The sequence below is a fragment of the Oncorhynchus masou genome, chromosome 11, assembly GCF_036934945.1.
Source record: "Oncorhynchus masou masou isolate Uvic2021 chromosome 11, UVic_Omas_1.1, whole genome shotgun sequence".
Lineage (NCBI taxonomy): Eukaryota > Metazoa > Chordata > Actinopteri > Salmoniformes > Salmonidae > Oncorhynchus > Oncorhynchus masou.
Window position 1 is genome coordinate 22,121,630 of NC_088222.1, and position 24,132 is coordinate 22,145,761.

At 41.8% G+C, this 24,132-nt stretch overlaps 1 protein-coding gene across 1 annotated transcript; it reads left to right on the top strand.

Annotated features, from left to right (window-relative positions):
- Positions 1-17,512: 17,512 nt before the first annotated feature.
- Positions 17,513-20,749, top strand: LOC135547927 (galactosylceramide sulfotransferase-like). The gene is made up of 3 exons (XM_064977136.1): positions 17,513-17,694; positions 18,040-18,196; positions 18,354-20,749. Exons 2-3 carry the CDS (start codon positions 18,060-18,062, stop codon positions 19,504-19,506), a joined length of 1,290 nt encoding a protein of 429 aa, XP_064833208.1. The 5' UTR covers positions 17,513-17,694; positions 18,040-18,059; the 3' UTR covers positions 19,507-20,749.
- The last annotated feature ends 3,383 nt before the right edge of the window (positions 20,750-24,132 follow it).

Sequence of the window (24,132 nt, forward strand, 5' to 3'; positions counted from 1 at the left end):
GCCCCATTCATTCTTTCCTTTACACGGATCAGTCGTCCTGGTCCCTTTGCAGAAAAACAGCCCCAGAGCATGATGTTTCCACCCCCATGCTTCACAGTAGGTATGGTGTTCTTTGGATGCAACTCAGGATTCTTTGTCCTCCAAACACGATGAGTTGAGTTTTTACCAAAAAGTTCTATTTTGGTTTCATCTGACCATTTGACTTTCTCCCAATCTTCTTCTGGATCATCCAAATGCTCTCTAGCAAAGTTCAGACAGGCCTGGACATGTACTGGCTTAAGCAGGGGGACACGTCTGGCACTGCAGGATTTGAGTCCCTGGCAGCGCAGTGTGTTACTGATGGTAGGCTTTGTTACTTTGGTGTCAGCTCTCTGCAGGTCATTCACTAGGTCCCCCCGTGTGCTTCTGGGATTTTTGCTCACCGTTCTTGTGATCATTTTGACCCCACGGGGTGAGATCTTGCGTGGAGCCCCAGCTCGAGGGAGATTATCAGTGGTCTTGTATGTCTTCCATTTCCTAATAATTGCTCCCACAGTTGATTTCTTCAAACCAAGCTGCTTACCTATTGCAGATCCAGTCTTCCCAGCCTGGTGCAGGTCTACAATTTTGTTTCTGGTGTCCTTTGACAGCTCTTTGGTCTTGGCCATAGTGGAGTTTGGAGTGTGACTGTTTGAGGTTGTGGACAGGTGTCTTATATACTCATAACAAGTTCAAACAGGTGCCATTAATACAGATAACAAGTGGAGGACAGAGGAGCCCCTTAAAGAAGAAGTTACAGGTCTGTGAGAGACAGAAATCTTGCTTGTTTGTAGGTGACCAAATACTTATTTTCCAACATAATTTGCAAATAAATTCATTAAAAATCCTACAATGTGATTTTCTGGATTTTTTTCTCATTTTGTCTGTCATAGTTGAAGTGTACCTATGATGAAAATTACAGGCGTCTCTCATCTTTTTAAGTGGGAGAACTTGCACAATTGGTGGCTGACTAAATACTTTTTTGCCCCACTGTATATATCAAGTGCATTGAGGACGTCCTCCCCACAGTGACTGTTCGTACATACCCCAACCAGAAGCCATGGATTACAGACAACATTCGCAATGAGCTAAAGGATAGAGCTGCCACTTTCAAGGAGCGGGACTCTAAACCGGAAGATTATGCCCTCCGACGAACCATCAAACAGGCAAAGCGTCCATATAGGACTAAGATCGAATTGTACTACACCGGCTCCGATGTGGCAGGGCTTGCAAACTATTACAGACAACAAAGCCGAGAGCTGCCCAGTGACACGAGCCTACCAGATGAGCTAAATAACTTCTATGTTCGCGTCCATTCAAGTAACACTGAAACATGCATGAGAACACCAGCTGTTCCGGACGACTGTGTGATCACACTCTCTGCAGCCGATGTGGGTAAGACCTTTAAACAGGTCAACATTCACAAGGCCGCTGGGCCATACGGATTTCCAGGACGTGTACTCCAAGCATGTGCTCACCAACTGGCAAGTGTCTTCACTGACATTTTCAATCTGTAATACCAACATGTTTCAAGAAGACCACCATAGTCCCTGTGCCAAAGAACACTAAGGTAACCTGCCTAAATGACTACCGACCCGTAGCACCATGAAATGCTTTGAAAGGCTGGTCATGGCTCACATCAACACCATTATCACAGAAACCCTAGACACACTCCAATTTGCATACCGCACCAACAGATCCACAGATGATGCAATCTATATTGCACTCCACACTGTCCTTTCCCACCTGGACAAAATGAAGATGTGAGACTGCAATTCATTAAGTACAGCTCAGAGTTCAACACAATAGTGCCCTCAAAGCTCATCACTAAGCTAAGGACCCTGGGACTAAACACGTCCCTCTGTAACTGGATCCTGGACTTCCTAACGGGCCGCCCTCAGGTGGTAAGGGTAGGTAACAACACATCCGCCACGCTGATCCTCAATACGGGGGCCTCTCAGGGGTGCTTGCTCAGTCCCCTCCTACTCCCTGTTGACTCATGACTGCACGGCTAGGCACGACTCCAACACCATCATTAAGTTTGCCGATGACACAACAGTGTAGTGAGTGTAGTGTAGGCCTGATCACCGACAATCAGGAGGATAGAATTATGATCAGATTTGCCAAATGGAGAGCTTTGCATGCGTCTCTGTGTGTGGAGTAAAGGTGGTGCAGAGTTTTATTTGTCCCCCCTCTGGTTGCACATTTAACATGCTGATAGAAATTCTAAAGTTTCCCTGCATTAAAGTCTCCGGCTACTAGGAGCGCCATCTCTGGGTAAGTGTTTTCTTGTTTGCTTATGGCGGAATACAGCTCATCAATGCTGTCTTAGTGCCAGCCTCAGTCTGTGGTGGTATGTAAACAGCTATGAAAAATACAGATGCAAACTCTCTAGGTAGATAGTGTGGTCTACAGCTTACCATGAGACAGTCTACCTCAGGCGAGCAATAGCTCGAGACTTCCTTAGATATTGTGCACCAGCTGTTATTTACAAAAATATATAGTCCGCGGCCTTGTCTTACCAGACACCGCTGTTCTATCCTGCCTGTACAGCGTATAACCAGCCAGCTGTATGTTGATAGTGTCTTCGTTCAGCCATGACTCTGTGAAGCATAAAATATTACAGTTTTGAATGCCCCGTTGGTAGTTTATTGTTCCGTGTAGGTCATCAATTTTATTCTCCAAAGATTGCACGTTTGCTAGCAGAATGGAAGGAAGTGGGGGTTTATTCGATCGCCTACGAATTCTCAGAAGGCAGCCCGCCTTCTGGCCTCTTTTTCTCCGCCTCCTCTTCACACAAATCACTGAGATCTGGGCCTGTTCCCGAGAAAGCAGTATATCATTTGCGTCAGGCTCGTCAGTCTAATTAAAGGAAAAAAAGGATTCTGCCAGTCCGTGGTGAGTAATCTCAGTCCTGATGTCCAGAACTTACTTTCGGTCATAAGAGACGGTAGCGGCAACATTATGTACAAAATAAGTAAAAGAAGAAGTTACAAACAAAGCAAATAAACTAACAAAAAAACACAATTGGTGGTGGACACGTAGAACGTCAGCCTTCTTCTCCGGCGCCATTTAACACGACTCCATCATTAAGTTAGCTGATGACACAACAGTGGTAGGCCTGATCACCGACAACGATGAGACAGCCTATAGGGAGGAGATCAGAGACGTGGTCATGTGGTGCGAGGACAACAACCTCTCCCTCAATGTGATCAAGACAAAGGAGATGATTGTGGACTACAGGAAAAGGAAGACCGAGCACGCCCCCATTCTCATCGATGGGGCTGTAGTGGAGCAGGTTGAGAGCATCAAGTTCCTTCGCGTCCACATCCCCAACAAACTAACATGGTCCAAGCAGACCAAGACAGTCGTGAAGAGGTTACGACAAAACCTATTCCCCCTCAGGAGACTGAAAAGTTTTGGAATGGGTCCTCAGATCCTCAAAAGGTTTTACAGCTGCACCATTGAGAGCATCCTGATGGGTTGCATCACTGCCTGGTATGGCAACTGCTCGGCCTCCAACTGCAAGGCACTACGGAGGGTAGTGCATACGGCCCAGTACATTTCTGGGGCCAAGCTTCCTGCCATCCAGGTCTCTATACCAGGCAGTGTCAGAGGAAGGCCCTAAAAATTGTCAAAGTCTCTAGCCACCGAGTCATAGACTGTTCTCTCTGATACCGCATGGCAAGCGGTACCGGAGCGCCAAGTCTAGGTCCAAGGTCTATTGTCCTCCACTTCCTGTCTGACTGACGTGCCCAAAGTAAACTACCTGTTACTCAGGCCCAGGAAGCCAGGATATGCATATAATTGGTACCATTGGATTGAAAACACTTTGAAGTTTGAAATGTTAAAATAATGTATGAGACTATAACACAATTGATATGGCAGAAGAAAATCCAAAGACAAACCAACCAGATTTTTTTTTTTGAGAGCCCATGCTCTTACAATGGAAAGCATAGGGGCGTATGCAATTCCAGCACCCAGATTACAATTCCTATGGCTTCCACTAGATGTTAAGTCTTTGTTCAATGTTTCAGGCTTGTTTCTTCCCAAACAAGGAAGAATTTTTCCTTTTAGTACTGGGAGTCAGAGTTGGAAATGAGTCTGTGCGACGATGCACACCTGCTAATTTAGCTTTCCTATTGAACATACTTCTTTCCGTATGAAATATTATAGTTTAATTACATTTTAGGGTACCTGAGGATTTTATCTAACAAAAAAACCATACATGTTATAGTTGGGATCCCTTGGATTGCAAATCAGAGGAAGATTTTCAAAAAGTAAGTGAATAATTCATCACTATTTATGATTTTATGAAGCCTGTACCGGTGGAAAAATATGTTGATATGGGGCGTCGTCCTCAAACAATTGCATGGCAAGCTTTCGCTGTAAATCCTATTGTAAATCGAAAAATGCAGTTAGATGAACAAGAATTTAAGCTTTTAACTTGTATGCACCTAAATGTTTAATATCCATAATTTGTATGATTATTTATTTGAATTGCGCGCCCTCCATGTACATAATTACCTTGACACCGGTACCCCCGTAAATAGCCCCGCTATTGTTATTTACTCCTGCTCTTAAATTATTTTGTATTCTTATCTCTTACTTTTTATTTGTAATGGTTTTCTTGAGGTGAAGGAGAGGCGGACCAAAACGCAGCGTGGTGGTTATTCATGGTTCTTTAATATAGACACTATACATGAATAAACTAACAAGAAATGTGAAAAAAAAACAAAACAGCCCTATCTGGTGCAAACACAGAGACAGGAACAATCACCCACAAACACACAGTGAAACCCAGGCTACCTAAGTATGATTCTCAATCAGAGACAACTAATGACACCTGCCTCTGATTGAGAACCATACTAGGCCGAAACATAGCAATACCCAAATCATAGAAAAACAAACATAGACTGCCCACCCCAACTCACGCCCTGACCATACTAAATAATGACAAAACAAAGGAAATAAAGGTCAGAACGTGACATTATTGGTATTTTCTTAAAACTACATTGTTGGTTAAGGGCTTGTAATTAAGCATTTCACTGTTGTATATGGCACGTGACATAACATTTTGTTTTATTACCTAAACTACTCAAGCTTCCATTCATGTGTACAGTAAACAGGAATAATTGTAGACTCTACAGGTGGCAAAACACTACTTACTGGGTTGTTCCATGAAAAGAGTGCATTTGGACAGTGTAAAAAATTACACCTAATTCACAGAATTTTTACATTATGTCATAGTGTTCCACTTCATAAAAAACATGTTCCCTTCTCAAGAGTTAAAAAAAGAAAGAAGCCAATTCAAGTGCCTGGAAAATAGCCAATTAAAGTAACAGGGATGACTGTACCAGGGTTGACAATGTCATTTTTAATCTGCCATAACTCCTCTCATGACTAGAAAACTAGAAAAAAGGAACTATAGACAAGACAGGAGCAAGAAGGAAAATGCTGGTAGGTTTGAAGAACAAAAGGAATTGTTAACAGAGAACAGAGGTATACATGCACAGGTGATAATGGGGAAGATGGGTGACACCTGGTGGAAGGTGGAGACAAGCACAAAGACAGGTGAAACAGATCAGGGCGTGACAGATGGTGAAAACCTGGGGAAATGTTGGGGTTATTTGTGTTAAAATCTTTCTAGAAGTCAGAAAAACACGAGGAACATGTCAAAAGGAAGATTTTTGGCATTTTAAGTCTTATTCATATGAAAAATCAGATTTAGAATGCTTTTTATGTGGTTTATATTAAAAGGCACTTCATTTAATACAACATGCTTTTAAATGCAATATTCGTTCACAATTTCTACTTACAATATATAAAGGATGCAAAAAGGCACTTTATTCATGGAGTGACCTATCTTTGCAACAGGTTAAGAATGATATGAATCTGGGGTAAATGTGACGTACAGAAATGGGAGTCCCATAAGTGTGCAAAGTGAAGATGAAATCCTTTACCTTTACAAACATTCATATGGAGAGGTTTCTCAATTGAGAATTGGATCTAGGGTTTTTGCAGGGTTTGCTTCTAATGTATCTACGGGTCCTTCAGAAAGTATTCATACCCCTTGACTTAGTCCACATTTTGTTGTGTTACAACCTGAATTCAAAAAGTATTATATCAAATTCTCAACCATCTACACACAATACCCTATGACAAAACAAAGAAACAACACTGAAAGTGAAATACAGAAATATCAAATGTACATAAGTATTCACACTCCTGAGTCAATAAATGTTAGAATCAATCACCTTTGGCAGTAATTACAGCTGTGAGTCTTTCAAATCAAATCAAATTTTATTTGTCACATACACATGGTTAGCAGATGTTAATGCGAGTGTAGCGAAATGCTTGTGCTTCCAGTTCCGATAATGCAGTAATAACCAACAAGTAATCTAACTAACAATTCAAAACTAATATCTTATACACAGTGTAAGGGGATAAAGAATATGTACATAAAGATAAGAATGAGTGATGGTGCAGAGCAGCATAGGCAAGATACAGTAGATGGTATCGAGTACAGTATATACATATGAGATGAGTATGTAAACAAAGTGGCATAGTTAAAGTGGCTAGTGATACATGTATTACATAAGGATGCAGTAGATGATAGAGTACAGTATATACGTATACATATGAGATGAATAATGTAGGGTATGTAAACATTATATTAGGTATAATTGTTTAAAGTGGCTAGTGATATATTTTACATCCTTTTCCATCAATTCCCATTATTGAAGTGGCTGGAGTTGAGTCAGTGTGTTGGCAGCAGCCACTCAATGTTAGTGGTTGCTGTTTAACAGTCTGATGGCCTTGAGATAGAAGCTGTTTTTCAGTATCTCGGTCCCAGCTTTGATGCACCTGTACTGACCTCGCCTTCTGGATGATAGCGGGGTGAACAGGCAGTGGCTCGGGTGGGTGTTGTCCTTGATGATCTTTATGGCCTTCCTGTAACATCGGGTGGTGTAGGTGTCCTGGAGGGCAGGTAGTTTGCCCCCGGTGATACGTTGTGCAGACCTCACTACCCTCTGGAGAGCCTTACGGTTGTGGGCGGAGCAGTTGCCATACCAGTCGGTGATACAGCCCGCCAGGATGCTCTCGATTGTGCATCTGTAGAAGTTTGTGAGTGTTTTTGGTGACAAGCCGAATTTCTTCAGCCTCCTGAGGTTGAAGAGGCGCTGCTGCGCCTTCTTCACGATGCTGTCTGTGTGAGTGGACCAATTTAGTTTGTCTGTGATGTGTATGCCGAGGAACTTAAAACTTACTACCCTCTCCACTACTGTTCCATCGATATGGATAGGGGGGTGTTCCCTCTGCTGTTTCCTGAAGTCCACAATCATCTCCTTAGTTTTGTTGACGTTGAGTGTGAGGTTATTGTCCTGACGCCACACTCCGAGGGCCCTCACCTCCTCCCTGTAGGCCGTCTCGTCGTTGTTGGTAATCAAGCCTACCACTGTTGTGTCGTCCGCAAACTTGATGATTGAGTTGGAGGCTTGCGTTGCCGCGCAGTCGTGGGTGAACAGGGAGTACAGGAGAGGGCTCAGAACGCACCCTTGTGGGGCCCAGTGTTGAGGATCAGCGGGGTGGAGATGTTGTTGCCTACCCTCACCACCTGGGGGCGGCCCGTCAGGAAGTCCAGTACCCAGTTGCACAGGGCGGGGTCGAGACCCAGGGTCTCGAGCTTGATGACGAGCATGGAGGGTACTATGGTGTTAAATGCCGAGCTGTAGTCGATGAACAGCATTCTCACGTAGGTATTCCTCTTGTCCAGATGGGTTAGGGCAGTGTGCAGTGTGGTTGAGATTGCGTCGTCTGTGGACCTATTTGGGCGGTAAGCAAATTGGAGTGGGTCTAGGGTGTCAGGTAGGGTGGAGGTGATATGGTCCTTGACTAGTCTCTCAAAGCACTTCATGATGACGGAAGTGAGTGCTACGGGGCGGTAGTCGTTTAGCTCAGTTACCTTAGCTTTCTTGGGAACAGGAACAATGGTGGACCTCTTGAAGCATGTGGGAACAGCAGACTGGTATAGGGATTGATTGAATATGTCCGTAAACACACCAGCCAGCTGGTCTGCGCATGCTCTGAGGGCGCGGCTGGGGATGCCGTCTGGGCCTGCAGCCTTGCGAGGGTTAACACGTTTAAATGTTTTACTCACCTCGGCTGCAGTGAAGGAGAGACCGCATGTTTCCGTTGCAGGCCGTGTCAGTGGCACTGTATTGTCCTCAAAGCGGGCAAAAAAGTTATTTAGTCTGCCTGGGAGCAAGACATCCTGGTCCGTGACTGAGCTGGATTTCATCTTGTAGTCCGTGATTGACTGTAGACCCTGCCACATACCTCTTGTGTCTGAGCCGTTGAATTGAGATTCTACTTTGTCTCTATACTGACGCTTAGCTTGTTTGATAGCCTTACGGAGGGAATAGCTGCCCTGTTTGTATTCGGTCATGTTACCAGTCACCTTGCTCTGATTAAAAGCAGTGGTTCGCACTTTCAGTTTCACGCGAATGCTGCCATCAATCCACGGTTTCTGGTTAGGGAATGTTTTAATCGTTGCTATGGGAACGACATCTTCAACGCACGTTCTAATGAACTTGCACACCGAATCAGCGTATTCGTCAATGTTGTTGCCTGACGCAATACGAAACATGTCCCAGTCCACGTGATGGCAGCAGTCTTGGAGTGTGGAATCAGCTTGGTCGGACCAGCGTTGGACAGACCTCAGCGTGGGAGCTTCTTGTTTTAGTTTCTGTCTGTAGGCAGGGATCAGCAAAATGGAGTCGTGGTCAGCTTTTCCGAAAGGTCGGAGGGGCAGGGCCTTATATGCGTCGCGGAAGTTAGAATAACAGTGATCCAAGGTTTTGCCAGCCCTGGTGGCGCAATCGATATGCTGATACATTTTAGGGAGTCTTGTTTTCAGATTAGCCTTGTTAAAATCCCCAGCAACAATGAATGCAGCCTCAGGATGTATGGATTCCAGTTTGCAAAGAGTCAAATAAAGTTCGTTCAGAGCCATCGATGTGTCTGCTTGGGGGGGAATATATACGGCTGTGATTATAATCGAAGAGAATTCTCTTGGTAGATAATGCGGTCTACATTTGATTGTGAGGAATTCTAAATCAGGTGAACAGAAGGATTTGAGTTCCTGTATGTTTCTGTGATCACACCACGTCTCGTTAGCCATAAGGCATACGCCCCTGCCCCTCTTCTTACCAGAAAGGTGTTTGTTTCTGTCGGCGCGATGTGTGGAGAAACCCGCTGGCTGCACCGCATCCGAGAGCGTCTCTCCAGTGAGCCATGTTTCCGTGAAGCAAAGAACGTTACAGTCTCTGATGTCCCTCTGGAATGCTACCCTTGCTCGGATGTCATCAACCTTGTTGTCAAGAGACTGGACATTGGCGAGAAGAATGCTAGGAAGTGGGCAAGTCTGGGCAAGTCTAAGAGCTTTTCACATCTGCATTGTACAATATTTGCCCATGATTCTTTTAAAACGTCTCCAAGCTCTGTCTAATTGGTTGTTGATCATTGCTCGACAACCATTAGATTGATTTTCAAGCAACTCAGGAACATTCACTGTCTTCTTGGTAAGGAACTCCAGTGTAGATTTGACCTTGTGTTTTAGGTTATTATCACGCTCAAAGGTGAATTAATTTCCCAGTGTCTGGTGGAAAGCACACTGAACCAGGTTGTCCTCTAGGAATTTGCCTATGCTTAGCTCCATTCCGTTTGTTTTATCCTGAAAAACTCCCCAGGTACTCAGAAATGTGTTGTATTGGATTTGTCCCAAACATAACACTTTGTATTCAGGACAAAAAGTTAATTGCTTTGCAGTATTACTTCAATGAGTTGTTGCAAATAGGATGAATGTTTTGGAATATTTTATTCTGTACAGGTTTCCTTCTTTTCACTTGCCAATTAGCTTAGTATTGTGGAGTAACTACAATGTTGTTGATCCATCTTCAATTTTCTCCTATCACAGCCATACAATTCTGTAACTGTATTAAAGTCAGAATTTAAAGTCGCCTGTAGCTGTTTTAAAATCGCCTATCTCTCCATCAACTGAGTTAAGAAGGATGCCTGTATCTTTGTAGTGACTGGGTGTATTGATACATCATCCAAAGTGTAATTAATAACTTCACCATGCTCAAAAGGTATATTCAATGTATGTTTTTTCTCTCACTACTCTACCCATACAGCCCTACAGTGGAGGTGTCAAAATATCCATCAAACCTATCGGTCAAACAGGGAAATGGTTCTAATTGTTTATCCACCATTAATTTTTCCCATAGGGGATTTTAGAAACACTTAAAATAAGGGCTGTGTTTCATGTAGGCTTACCCTGGTGTGATGTTTTGCTAACCATGTAAATCCCTCTTGGACAAGGTGACTTTTATCAATAATTACGGCTCTTTTTACTCTCAGATTCTAAAATGCTAATTAGCATCAAAATAGTGATCATCCAAAACAACAAATTCCTGCAAATCAAATCAAATCAAATCTTATTTGTCACATACACATGGTTAGCAGATGTTAATGCGAGTGTAGCGAAATGCTTGTGCTTCCAGTTCCGACAATGCAGTAATAACCAACAAGTAATCTAACTAACAATTCCAAAACTAATTTCTTATACACAGTGTAAGGGGATAAAGAATATGTACATAAAGATATGAATGAGTGATGGTGCAGAGCAGCATAGGCAAGATACAGTAGATGGTATCGAGTACAGTATATACATATGAGATGAGTATGTAAACAAAGTGGCATAGTTAAAGTGGCTAGTGATGCATGTATTACATAAGGATGCAGTAGATGATAGAGTATAGTATATACGTATACATATGAGATGATTAATAATGTAGGATATGTAAACATTATATTAGGTAGCATTGTTTAAAGTGGCTTGTGATATATTTTACATCCTTTCCCATCAATTCCCATTATTGAAGTGGCTGTCATCTCTAGCTGACACCTTTGCAAACAGGTATTGTGTCAATTTAAAACTTGCAGAAGACAGTTCACAGAAGTAATTTAAAGAAACGTAGCCAATTTATTAATGACAGAATTGAAATGATATTAGATAGTAAATACAGAGATTCTTACCTTTACCTCGATTCGGCAGTCTAGTCCAGATCAACAAGACATTTGAAGTTCTTTATGATAGCCACATTAGCAGGCAATTAGCAATTCATTTTTGGGGGGCTTAATACAGGTGAACATATTGATAAAGGTCACCTTGCCCTAGAGAGATTTTCAGTTATCAAAACATCACACCAGGGTAAGCCTACATTAAACACAGCGCTTATTTTACATGTTTATAAAATCCTCTATGGGAAAAATGATAAGAACCATTTCCCTGTTTGACCGCTAGGTTTGATGGGTATTTCCATAGGCATTGGAAAACCTCTCAGGTATTTGTGGTTGAATCTGTGTTTGAAATTCACCGCTTGAATGAGAGACCTTACAGATAATTGTATGTGTGGGGTACAGAGATAAGGTAGTCATTCAAAAATCATGTTAAACACTATTAATGCACACAGAGTGAGTCCATGCAACGTATTATGTAACTTGTTAAGTATTTACTCCTGAACTTATTTAGGCTTGCCATAACAAAGGGTTTGTATACATTATTTTAATTAACTTGTAAACATTTCAAAAAACATAATTCCACTTTGACATTATGGGTTATTGTGTGCCAGTGACAAAAAATATCAACGCGATCCATTTGAAATGGATCGCGTAACACAACAAAATGTGGAACAATTGAAGGCGTGTGAATACTTTCTGAAGACCTTGTATGTCAAAGGTTGGTAGGATAGGTATTCAATGATTACATACATTTACATTACATTTAAGTCATTTAGCAGACGCTCTTATCCAGAGCGACTTACAAATTGGTGAATTCACCTTCTGACATCCACAAGCTTATGACTCTACAAACTTGTTGAATGCATTTGCTGTTTGTTTTGGTTGTGTTTCAGATTATTTTGTGCCCAATCAATGGTAAACAGTATATTGTGTCATTTTGGAGCAGCTTTTATTGTAAATAAGAATATAATATGTTTCTAAACCAGGGATGCAAACTGGTGAGGGCCCAAAAAGGTGACACTTTTTTTGGCACTGAAATATGCAAAAATTCACTGCTAGGGGAAAAAAATAAATGAAAAATATCAGCTTTAAAATGGTCATTCCTAGTGACTTAGGCTGGATCCCTTATTGAAATGCTGGTTTTAACTAATTAAACAACAAAGAATATGATCTACATGATCAGTCTGTGTGTAAAATAAAAAGTGGTTCATGTGAACCTAACTCACAGTGCAGACCTGTCATTCAGGGACAATAAAAAGCATTAAAAAGATTTGTATATATAAAACAAGTGTTTGGCCTTGCCTGTGTTGCATGTTATTTTGGCATTAATATGTGTCACTTATCAGTTTGCAAACTATGTATATATAATATATATATATATATATATATTTATATATATATATATATATATATATATATATACAGTGCCTTGCGAAAGTATTCGGCCCCCTTGAACTTTGCGACCTTTTGTCACATTTCAGGCTTCAAACATAAAGATATAAAACTGTATTTTTTTGTGAAGAATCAACAAGTGGGACACAATCATGAAGTGGAACGACATTTATTGGATATTTCAAACTTTTTTAACAAATCAAAAACTGAAAAATTGGGCGTGCAAAATTATTCAGCCCCTTTACTTTCAGTGCAGCAAACTCTCTCCAGAAGTTCAGTGAGGATCTCTGAATGATCCAATGTTGACCTAAATGACTAATGATGATAAATACAATCCACCTGTGTGTAATCAAGTCTCCGTATAAATGCACCTGCACTGTGATAGTCTCAGAGGTCCGTTAAAAGCGCAGAGAGCATCATGAAGAACAAGGAACACACCAGGCAGGTCCGAGATACTGCTGTGAAGAAGTTTAAAGCCGGATTTGGATACAAAAAGATTTACCAAGCTTTAAACATCCCAAGGAGCACTGTGCAAGCGATAATATTGAAATGGAAGGAGTATCAGATCACTGCAAATCTACCAAGACCTGGCCATCCCTCTAAACTTTCAGCTCCTACAAGAAGACTGATCAGAGATGCAGCCAAGAGGCCCATGATCACTCTGGATGAACTGCAGTGATCTACAGCTGAGGTGGGAGACTCTGTCCATAGGACAACAATCAGCCGTATGTTGCACAAATCTGGCCTTTATGGAAGAGTGGCAAGAAGAAAGCCATTTCTTAAAGATATCCATAAAAAGTGTTGTTTAAAGTTTGCCACACGCCACCTGGGAGACACACCAAACATGTGGAAGAAGGTGCTCTGGTCAGATGAAACCAAAATTGAACTTTTTGGCAACAATGCAAAACGTTATGTTTGGCGTAAAAGCAACACAGCTCATCACCCTGAACACACCATACCCACTGTCAAACATGGTGGTGGCAGCATCATGTTTTGGGCCTGCTTTTCTTCAGCAGGGACAGGGAAGATGGTTAAAATTGATGGGAAGATGGATGGAGCCAAATACAGGACCATTCTGGAAGAAAACCTGATGGAGTCTGCAAAAGACCTGAGACTGGGACGGAGATTTGTCTTCCAACAAGACAATGATCCAAAACATAAAGCAAAATCTACAATGGAATGGTTCAGAAATAAACATATCCAGGTGTTAGAATGGCCAAGTCAAAGTCCAGACCTGAATCCAATCGAGAATCTGTGGAAAGAACTGAAAACTGCTGTTCACAAATGTTCTCCATCCAACCTCACTGAGCTCGAGCTGTTTTGCAAGGAGGAATGGGAAATAATTTCAGTCTCTCGATGTGCAAAACTGATAGAGACATACCCCAAGCGACTTACAGCTGTAATCGCAGCAAAAGGTGGCGCTACAAAGTTTTAACTTAAGGGGGCTGAATAATTTTGCACGCCCAATTTTTCAGTTTTTGATTTGTTAAAAAAGTTTGAAATATCCCAAAAATGTCGTTCCACTTCATGATTGTGTCCCACTTGTTGTTGATTCTTCACAAAAAAATACAGTTTTATATCTTTATGTTTGAAGCCTGAAATGTGGCAAAAGGTCGCAAAGTTCAAGGGGGCCGAATACTTTCGCAAGGCACTGAATATAATTGAGTTAATAAATCCGCATACAAATAATGGTCTCTTTTTTGCTTTCATGAGTAAGGCAGCTCCAAAATGAAGGTGTTTCAGCCTAGCTCAGTGCTTTCTTTGGTGGTGGTGGGGCAAGCCAGCAGAAAATAGGAGCATTGCGCCTGATTGGCTCAGTGTTCTGTCACTTATGGGGACACTACGTCACAGGCCAAGTCTTAAGTCCTTAGTAAGGGTAGACATCGAACATTTCAGCCCTGCCATAGAGTTAAGTGCCCTTCGAAGAAGGCGCAAGGTCATTGGGCACAGATAAAATTACGTCAAATCACGTTATATGTACAGTAGCTTTGATTGGACTGATCATGTCAACACCTTACTTTCAAAATCTTAGCTAACAGTCATCATTACGAATCAAGTCGACAATCTAATGGCAAATCCTTCTTAATCCTTGTCATATGAAGAGAACTAATGAAGTGAAATTATAGATAAAACGTATCAGTGCTCATCGGCCATTGGACATACCCATTCCACAAGAAGTTGGATATTGCTAATTCAACAATGAGTGGTTTGGAAGGAATCATTGGCTAACTGCAAGCATTGCAAAGCTATCACTAGCCTGCTATTCAGTGGAGTGGCTGTGTGTTCTTTTTTCCGAGTTCCCACCATAAATCCAGAGAATGCCAGACTTCGATGACAAAATTGCTCAAAATGGACCACCGTGCCACCTTCCTGTTTAAGTGAGCATGGTGAGTCCAAAAATGTATTGTATGCTTCTGCATAAATTATGTAATATGCCAGGTAGATATGTAGACTCTAGCTAAGAAAGTAATACTAAGTGTATGTTGTGTAGTAAGCTGTTCGTAGCCAATGTGGCTCACCCTAATAATTTGGTCTGTTTTCACCAACACAGTATGGTAAACACATCGTTTGTGGCCATTGTGTGATTGTTAGCAGACATTTTTTGTACAGTTTTGACAGTGCTACTAATAGTAGTAGTGGCACTTGGCTCGCACGTGCAAATTCAGCACATACAACATTCTATAATAGAATTGTGTTATTTGACGTGTCAAATTAAAAGCTTATTTAACGAGTCAAAGTGTTATTTGACATATATTTTTTTATCACACAAAGCCCCACACGGCATTCAATATGCCTCACCCTAATAATTTGGCCTATATTCACCTCTTAATTTTGCCTACTGTTCTAACTTGGTGGTGCCTATAACCTGTTTTAGAGAAATGTAATCACCTCAATATTGTAAGAGCTTTCATTGTCTGTTTATATGCCCCTTTATTTATCCTACGGTTCTGACTTGGTGTACAGGGAGTACACTGTAAGAACTGCCCATGTTCTGAATTCTGTCGCTGTACATTTCAAAAGTGCTGAACAAATAGTTATTGACTATGTCCGTCGTCGCTCGCTCATTAATGTCTTAATCAAAATAACAGATTGCCTTTTATCCACTTGTCGTCCCCTTATGCCATAGTTTGTACATCTCAATTGTCAGTAGAAACCACATTTATTTAAGCAAGTCAGCCATATCAGCTAAGTTTTTTTAAAGGCAGTAAATGAGGCTGAATGAACTGTTTCTCTGCCAGACAAGGCTCTGCTGATAGCCAGGTGTAGCAGAGGTAAGGTGTTGGGACAGCTTTATGTAGGGCCTAACCGTTTGTGGGCACCGTTTGTCACCGTTACAGTGCAATTAATGTATTGTGTTGTGTTGTGTAGAGGCTTTGCTGGCATGCATCCCACTTTTTTTTGGTGTTGCCCACCAAGATTTACATGCTAAAATCACCACTGAACTCACAGCAAAAAAAAATTGGAAAGCAATCCAATGTTATTTGTTGCCTAGACATGACTGCAAATGACACTCAAGTCTAGCAATGACAGCATTCATAATAGAACGCTTGTGATCACACCCATTTAAATATTGCACTTGGGGAAAACAGATCTTAAAGTAGAAATAGAATGAAACAAACAGGCATTCTATTTTTTCTATACTATTGTGGCCACTGTAGCAGACATCAGACATCGATCAAGTGCACAAGGCTATGTGTGCAAAAATAACGTTCACTGAGCAAAAACTAAAATACCCCCCCCCCCTCACACACAACTGTATATCAAGTTCAACACAACTAAAGCAATAGCTTTGAGCTACACTGCACGTTATTACATTGTACACTTTCTGCCTGTGGACATCTGTTCTACAATGTGCCAGCAGCAGAGCATGAAACCCTCTGTTGGCATAATTGATCTCTTTCAGGCAGAGTAAACCTGGCATTCCCCTTTTTATCTACAGCATTGAAAAAGTGAGAAAGAGGGAAAGTGTGTTGTGTTCCTTACACCTCTATAGTGGCATCCAGTTTAAACCAGGCCCAGCTCAAACTCCAATTCATCCCTGAATCCACTTGTTCAACAAGCAACGGCTCATTTTCACCTAATTCTCTCATTCTGAAAATTAACCACATAACATTAATGTACAGGGAGAATTCGATCCAGCTAGCAAGAGGTACTTAACAATGCCAACAATTCTTGTTCCACCACACTTACTCCCTTACCTCAAACTTTTCCAAATTCCAGTTGTTTTTCGGTTACAGATTATGAAGTACGCTTCATTCATCACCTTCTCACCCCCGTAGTCAGGCGCGCTGCTGTAGCTTTCTAGTGCGCGCGCTGATGCTGTAACTAGCAGTTGGTTGTACCTTCTCTTTCGTCGCGTGCTGCGTTCTGTTGTTATGTCATGGACCGTTGAGCCCTGCATATACAGCCGGTATTGCGCCAAACGTGCATCGCGCCAAACGTGCATCACCCCCCCCCCCAAAAAAAAAAAAATTCTCATCGGATCTACACGAGTCACGTTGGTTACCTATTTTGGGTTCAAAACGGTGCATTTCGCCGAAAGGTGACTAGTTTGCTTCCCTGCTAAAATGTCTAAATTGTTGTGAATGCAACCATGCTCATGGATAATCTTGAATGAATTGAAAATAATGATGAGTGAGAAAGTTACAGACTCACAAATATCAAACCCACATGACATGCTAACCTCTAACCATTACAATAACATCAGGAAAGGTTAGCATTTTGGGGGGGTATGATATTTATGAGTCTGTAACTTTCTCACGCATTATTCACGATTCATTCAGCACTTCGTAAGCATGGTAGCAGCCACATTAGTGTAGAAGCCAAAACAACAAAAAATGTGACACATGATTACGAAGTCCTGAATGCCCTTTTGACATGTTCCTTTCACAGCAGGAACAATCTGAGGAGTTGGAAAAATGCCCTTGCTGCTTTGAAAGGAAAATGTCAAAAGCTAAAACATGTTTGATGTGTAAACATGGGGGCAGTGTCTTGTTGTTTGGAAAAAGGATGATGACACATTCACTCTCTTGGGGCTTATCAGACTCTCTTCTTTCGCTAGATGGTTTCTCTATTTCCCTGCATTATTTTATCACAGAGCCTCTCCAAGATTCACTGTGCTATTCAAATTGTATTTTGTTCCTACAATGTCTGTGATGGCCATGAAATACCTGTGAAGTACCTGTTCCAATCATTATAGTAAGTACGGACTTCTTTATTTTCTAGCTAAAGTATGGCAAAAAACATTATTCACGATGACTGTCTTCTACACGGATTGGCTGTTTTATTTGGCTTTTCCCATAACATTACTCAGGGTTAATTGATTAATTTAAACCTATTCAGAGAGATTTCCATGAGGGTGACTGGGACAGGCTGTGCGTTTCCATAAACATTTAGACGGGAGCATGTGTAGGGAAAAGTGCTCATGGGAATAATTTCACACAGTATGTGCCTATTAATTAGGCAAATGATTAGAGCCCAAACCACTTGATGACAAAGAACAGTTCACTTTGATATCTGCGTCAACTCTGCCTTTCATTCCAGGTTGGCTTGAAGTTGCAGGAATGCTTGGTTTTGGTGTGAGGAAAAGCCAGTGCAAGTCAATAGCAAGAAGACTGGCTGTAGGAGTTCTATTGACCAGTTTCATGGTGGTATTGCACTGCTTATCTACCCCAGCACTCCAACAAGTCAATCAACAAAAGTAAGCGTAGGCTGGACTTTTGTTGTGAAATACGGTCTCTATCTATTATTTGCTATACGATGTGATTTACTTTTAAATCAATTCATTTGACATAAATAGGTAACATAAAATTTAAAATAAATTTCAGTTTACTATTTTTTTCACTTTTTCTCTACAGGGTTACAGTGGCTCTGTCGTGTTCTCACCACTTGTCTCAAACATGGGTCCACAATTTGACCAACTACTCTCAAAGCAGAACAAGTCTGTCAGGGGAGTGTGTGCCCACGGTGGACATCATGTTCATGAAGACCCACAAGACTGCCAGCAGCACATTACTCAACATCATCTTCCGCTTCGGTGAGAAGCACGGTTTAAAGTTTGCCTTTCCTAAAGGTCGCAATGACTTCTCCTACCCATCCCCTTTCCTTTGCTCCCATGTCAAAGACTTCCAGCCTGGGGTATGTTTCAACATCTTATGTAACCACATGCGCTTTAATGGGCATGAGGTGGCAAAGCTCCTCCCAGCAGACGCTGCCTATTTCACCATCCTACGAGACCCGGCAGAGTTGTTTGAGTCATCCTTCCATTATTACAGCCGAGCGATTCCCCTCACCTGGGGGATCCATGGAGATGGCAAACTGGCTGAGTTTCTGCGTGAACCCATGAACTACTACACCCCAGGGAGCTACAACTCATTCTACCTCAAGAACCTGCTCTTCTTTGACTTTGGATTTGATAACAACTTAGAGCCAGACCACCCTCTGGTGGAGAGGGTTATTCATACCTTGTCCCAACGCTTCCAGCTGGTCCTGATGGCGGAGCATTTTGAGGAGTCTCTCATCCTGCTGAAAGATACACTCTGCTGGACGATGGAAGATATGCTGTTCTTCAAGCTCAATGCCCGCAAGGACTCATCTGTGTCACGACTGACCCCTGCACTAAGGGCCAAGGCCCGGGAGTGGAACGGGGCCGACTGGAGGCTCTACCAGCACTTTAACGCCACATTCTGGGCCAAGGTGGAGGCATATGGGTGGACACGGATGGAGCAGGAAGTGAAGGAGCTGAGGAGGAGGAATGCAGAAATGGCTGCCATGTGCATTGAGGGTGGGGGAGCAGTGGATGCTGGGCTGATTCGGGACACAGATCTGCTTCCCTGGCAGCCAGTTGGAGAGAACTCCATCCTGGGTTACAATTTAAGGAAAAACATTGACCCCAAATACAGGGAACTCTGTCGGAAAATGCTTACACCTGAAATACAGTACCTATCAGAGCTAGGCGTCAACTTGTGGCTCACAAGATTATGGGGTTGGTTAAAGGATACTATATTCTAGCTAGAAACAAATTTCTGGGAACAATTTGGATACATTTTTAAGAGTATAAACTGGGGCGGTGGGTGCTACTAGTATAATATATGGAATAGTTTTTTTATGGTCATACCAAGGATCATTTAGCTATTTGATTTTAAATTGCAGAATCCCTTTGGCCTTATTGCTATTAGCCCATAGAAACACATTGAATGACGGATTCATACATGGAAAAACAGATAGTTAAAAATAATTCATAAGGAAGTTTGTTTTAAAGTGTTTGTCCTATGTCTGTCCTATATCATCAGTGGAGGCTGCTGATACCAAACACGTGTGAGACTCACATGTTTGGTACCAAACACATCAAACACGTGGTTTCCCTGTGTTTGATACCATTCTATTGACTTCCTTCCAGCCATTATTATGAGCTGTCCTCCCCTCAGCAGCCTCCACTGACTTCCATACATTTTTGTTCAACTGCTACCGGGCTACCTTCAGACGAGTTCTGTGAGCCTTGTGGGCATCCTAGAGCAAACAACATGTACGTGTTTGTGAGCCTCACCTTTCCATACAGTGGTCATATTAGTGTGTAGCCCAAACTGTTTGGACGCTACAGACAGAAGTTGGCAGATCGGCGATACTGAATTCAGACAAGTCCCATGACGCTTGTGGGGGTCATAGAGCAAAACGGAGAACACCCCCGTGTTCGTGAGAGTCTCATTTTCCCCGAGTGGTCATATTAGTTTGCAGTGTTTGTCTCATGATCTGACAAACACTGCTGTAGCTCGGCCACCTTCCACCGCAAATGTGGAAGGCCGCCATTGGCAGATGCGGTGGATTGCGAAAAAAACTATTTCTAGCTTAAACAGACGTATTTTGATGGCACATTTTTTTATTATGCTAATTCACTTTTTCACGGGGGCTTGGAAATCAACTGGAGGGGTGTTAAATAACTTGTGGTTGCAAATAAAGATACACTTTGCGACTGACTCCTTATGCAATGCTATCTTATTGCATTGATGTATAAGTGAAAGAGAGGATCATAACAGCTATGTGCTGATTAATCTCTAAATTGTACATATTCGTTTTTTCTAAGTCAGCATATTACTCTCAGAGCTTGACTCTTGAAGCCTGCAAGAAATCCTTTATCCCTTCCTCTCATACTGAAGATGCCAAAGTATGTTATTCAGTATTAAGGTGTGTATAAATTAGTGTGAAAATCTTCATTCACAATTGTAATGACAGTCGATGTTCATTAAAACAAGACATGGTTCAAGTGCTTTGGTCATTATTATTTTCTAAATGAGTCATGCTTCCACCAAAACTGGTATTTTTTCATCCAATAGCTTGTTCTCCATCTTCTTTATAGTGAGCCAACATGTTTTCAGCACTTTTAGTACACATTTTCTCATGCGCTCTCTCTCTTTCTCTCTCTCTCTCTCTGCAGCAGACATATAGTGAGCAATATGCTTGGAACATCAAATCACAATAAAAACACAGTATCAAATCTCAATACATATTGAATTGTGAGAATTGCAATACATATCGTATCAGCACCTAAGTATCAAATCGAAATAGATTTTTATTTGTCACATGCGTTGAATAAAACGGGGGTATACATTACCATGAAATGCTTGCTTACGAGCCTTTCCCACCGATGCAGAGTAAAAGAATAATAGTAAAAAGAAATAACACAATAATGAAGCTATATACAGAGAGTATCAGTACCAGATAGTGCAGAGGTATTTGAGGTAAAGTATGTACATGAAGACAGGGTAAAGTGACTAGGCATCAGGTTAGATAATAATAAGACTACATTTAGAACAGAGTAGCAGCATCATATGATGAGTGTAAAAGTGTTAATGTATGTTTGCGTTGTGTCGGTGTGTGTGTGTGTGTGTATGTAGCGTATTTGAATGTGTGTGGGAGTGTCAGTGTAGTGTGTCTGAGTGTATATAGTGTCTATATATAGTCTTGTCTTGTGGGTTTGCACTGGGTCAGTGCAGATAGTCCAGGTAACCATTTAATTAACTATTTAGCTGTCTTATACCTTGGGGGTAGAAGCTGCCTCGGAGCCTGTTGGTCCGACAGCCAATGCTCCGGTACCGTTTGCCGGATGGTAGCAGCGTGAACAGTCTATGGATTAGGTGGTGGGAGTCTTTGAATTTTTTGTGGGCCATTCTCTGACACTGCCTCATGTAGGGGTCCTGGATGGCAGGGAGCTCGGCCTCAGTGATATAGTGGGCTGTCTACATCACCCTCTGTAGCTCTTTGCGGTCGAGGCTGGTGCATTTGCCATATCAAGCGGGGATCCAGCCTGTCAGCATGTTCTCGATGGTGTATAGCTTTTTATTGTCAGAGGGCTCATGCCAAATATTTTCAGCCTCCTGAGTGGAAAGCCTTCTTCACGATTGTACAGGTGTGTCTGGACCATGTTAAGTCCTTATTGATGTGGACGCCAAGGAACTTGAAGCTCTCGACCCACTCCACTACAGCCCTGTCGATGTCGACGCACTCTCCCCTATTGCTCCTGTAGTCCACCATCAGCTCCTTGGTCTTAATGACATCGAGGGAGACGTTGTTGTCCTGGCACCACACTGCTAAGTCTCTGACCTCCTCCCTGTAGGCTGGCTCATCGCCGTCGGTGATCAGGCCCACCACCGTTGTGTCGTCAACAAACTTGTTGATGTGTTCAAGTCGTGCGTGACTTTCTCTTTGAAATTTGTTAGCGTTTGCAAGCCCTACCACATACGAGTGTCGAAGCCGGTGTAATAGGTAGTATTCCTTCTTCCTCCTATAATTTCCTTTTGCATGTTTGATGTCTCGTTAGAGGCCGTAGTGGGCTTTCTTGTCCATGTCCGTATCCCGTTCCTTGCGGGCGGTAACTTATCCTGATATCGTATCGTGAGGTCCCTTACAATTTCCAGTACTAGTTAATGATGCATAGATTCAGTTCTTTTGCAATAAACTATTTTGTCCCACTAATGAGAGAAAGAAGATTAAGCCCACATAACTGTTTAATGAGGATACTTCTCAATGGCAGACAGAAGCTGTGCACATATTGCAGTCTGCAACAAACTGAGCCAGTGTTGAACTAGAGTAATTGAAAGTCATTCTGTCTGATAAATCTCCAATTGCACTGCAGCCGTTGATACAGATAGAGCTGTAGCTGGAAATGAGGTATGCAATTCAATTATGGGACAATTTCGTTAGTGGCTTGGTTGTTATCACGGTGATATCAAATGCTGTATGGCAACGGTAGTGTATTTGTTGGCTGCTAGGGGGCAGTAAAGCACCTTCATAGTGAAGACTTATAAACACCATGCAGAATCTCATTCAGACAAAAATGTTCTAACTGGATTATCGCATAATAAAACAATATACATGCATTTGTTTAACTAAATTGTAAAACTTAAGTTCATATTGGGGGTGGTAAAAATATGCAGCCATGACATGTATGGTGAAACTCCACTAAAAGAAGGTCCCTCTCTCTCATCCCACTTAACCCACTGGTGCAGTCTGTTAATCCTACGTGGATAGTCTGATAAAATACTATTAATGGTTGTGAAGGGAAGTAGATCCTGGCCTCTGTAATGAGAAGACTGTATCGGACTCCATCTCCTGGGATCTATAGTATTGCAACAAGGAAGTTTGGAGAAGACAAACTCATTTTGTGAGCTGGTTACCATGGAAACATGCAGTGTCCAGCCCAGTATAGTTGTTTCATGATACATATATATCTTGGTGGTAAACTGGGATTCATAAATGCTCAAAACACAGACAAGGTAATAATCATGACTACATGGGTGTGTATATTTTGTTTATTCAGCCTGTAGTTTGCACGCTCTCCCCCTCTCCTCCCGGCTGGAGTGGTGTAAAGCTCACCGCCATTGGACTCTGGAGAAGTGGAAACGCGTTCTCTGGAGTGAAGAATTACGCTTAACCACCTGGCCTATTCCAGAACACTGGTGCTCATATAGATATAGGATCTTAATTTCACCACTATTTTGTTGATGAGAATATTTCTGCACAGCAGGAAATGCAAACTTGTGTATACAAGGATTGAAAAAGGTTTCTGAAGTTTGCAATTTCCACTTTAAAATGTCAGACTTGATTTGCCCTAACGAAAATGTTATCAAGCCCTACAATAAATGTCCATTAATAATAATCCACACAATAAATCACATATCCTGTTGCAGCAGGATTATTTTCCTGCTGTAGCAAACTGGCTCAAATTAATATCCTACATCTGTATCTATTCAGTTTGCACTCGTATCTCACCTCATTCCAGCATTAACACCTATTCCCTCTATTCTCTAGTGGTCATATCTATTCAGTTCACATTTATATCTAATTCTAGAATCTCTATATCAATATCTATCTCTGTATTATCTTGTGTATACTCCTTCATGTCCATGGACCTTGATATTCATATACTGTAACTCTTTCTGTTTGGTAAGATTGGAAGTTCTACTGAAACGCCATACAAGTGCCATTTTGTTATGTCAGCTAGGTAAATATGAATAGTATCTGTTGCTGGTAACACAGAGCTGTTGATGGGTGGCTGTGATCCTTTGCTCAGAGAAGAGAGACAGGGAACGTGCGCAGGGTGAGTGACACAAATAAGAAGATTCCCTGACAGAGTCACTGATG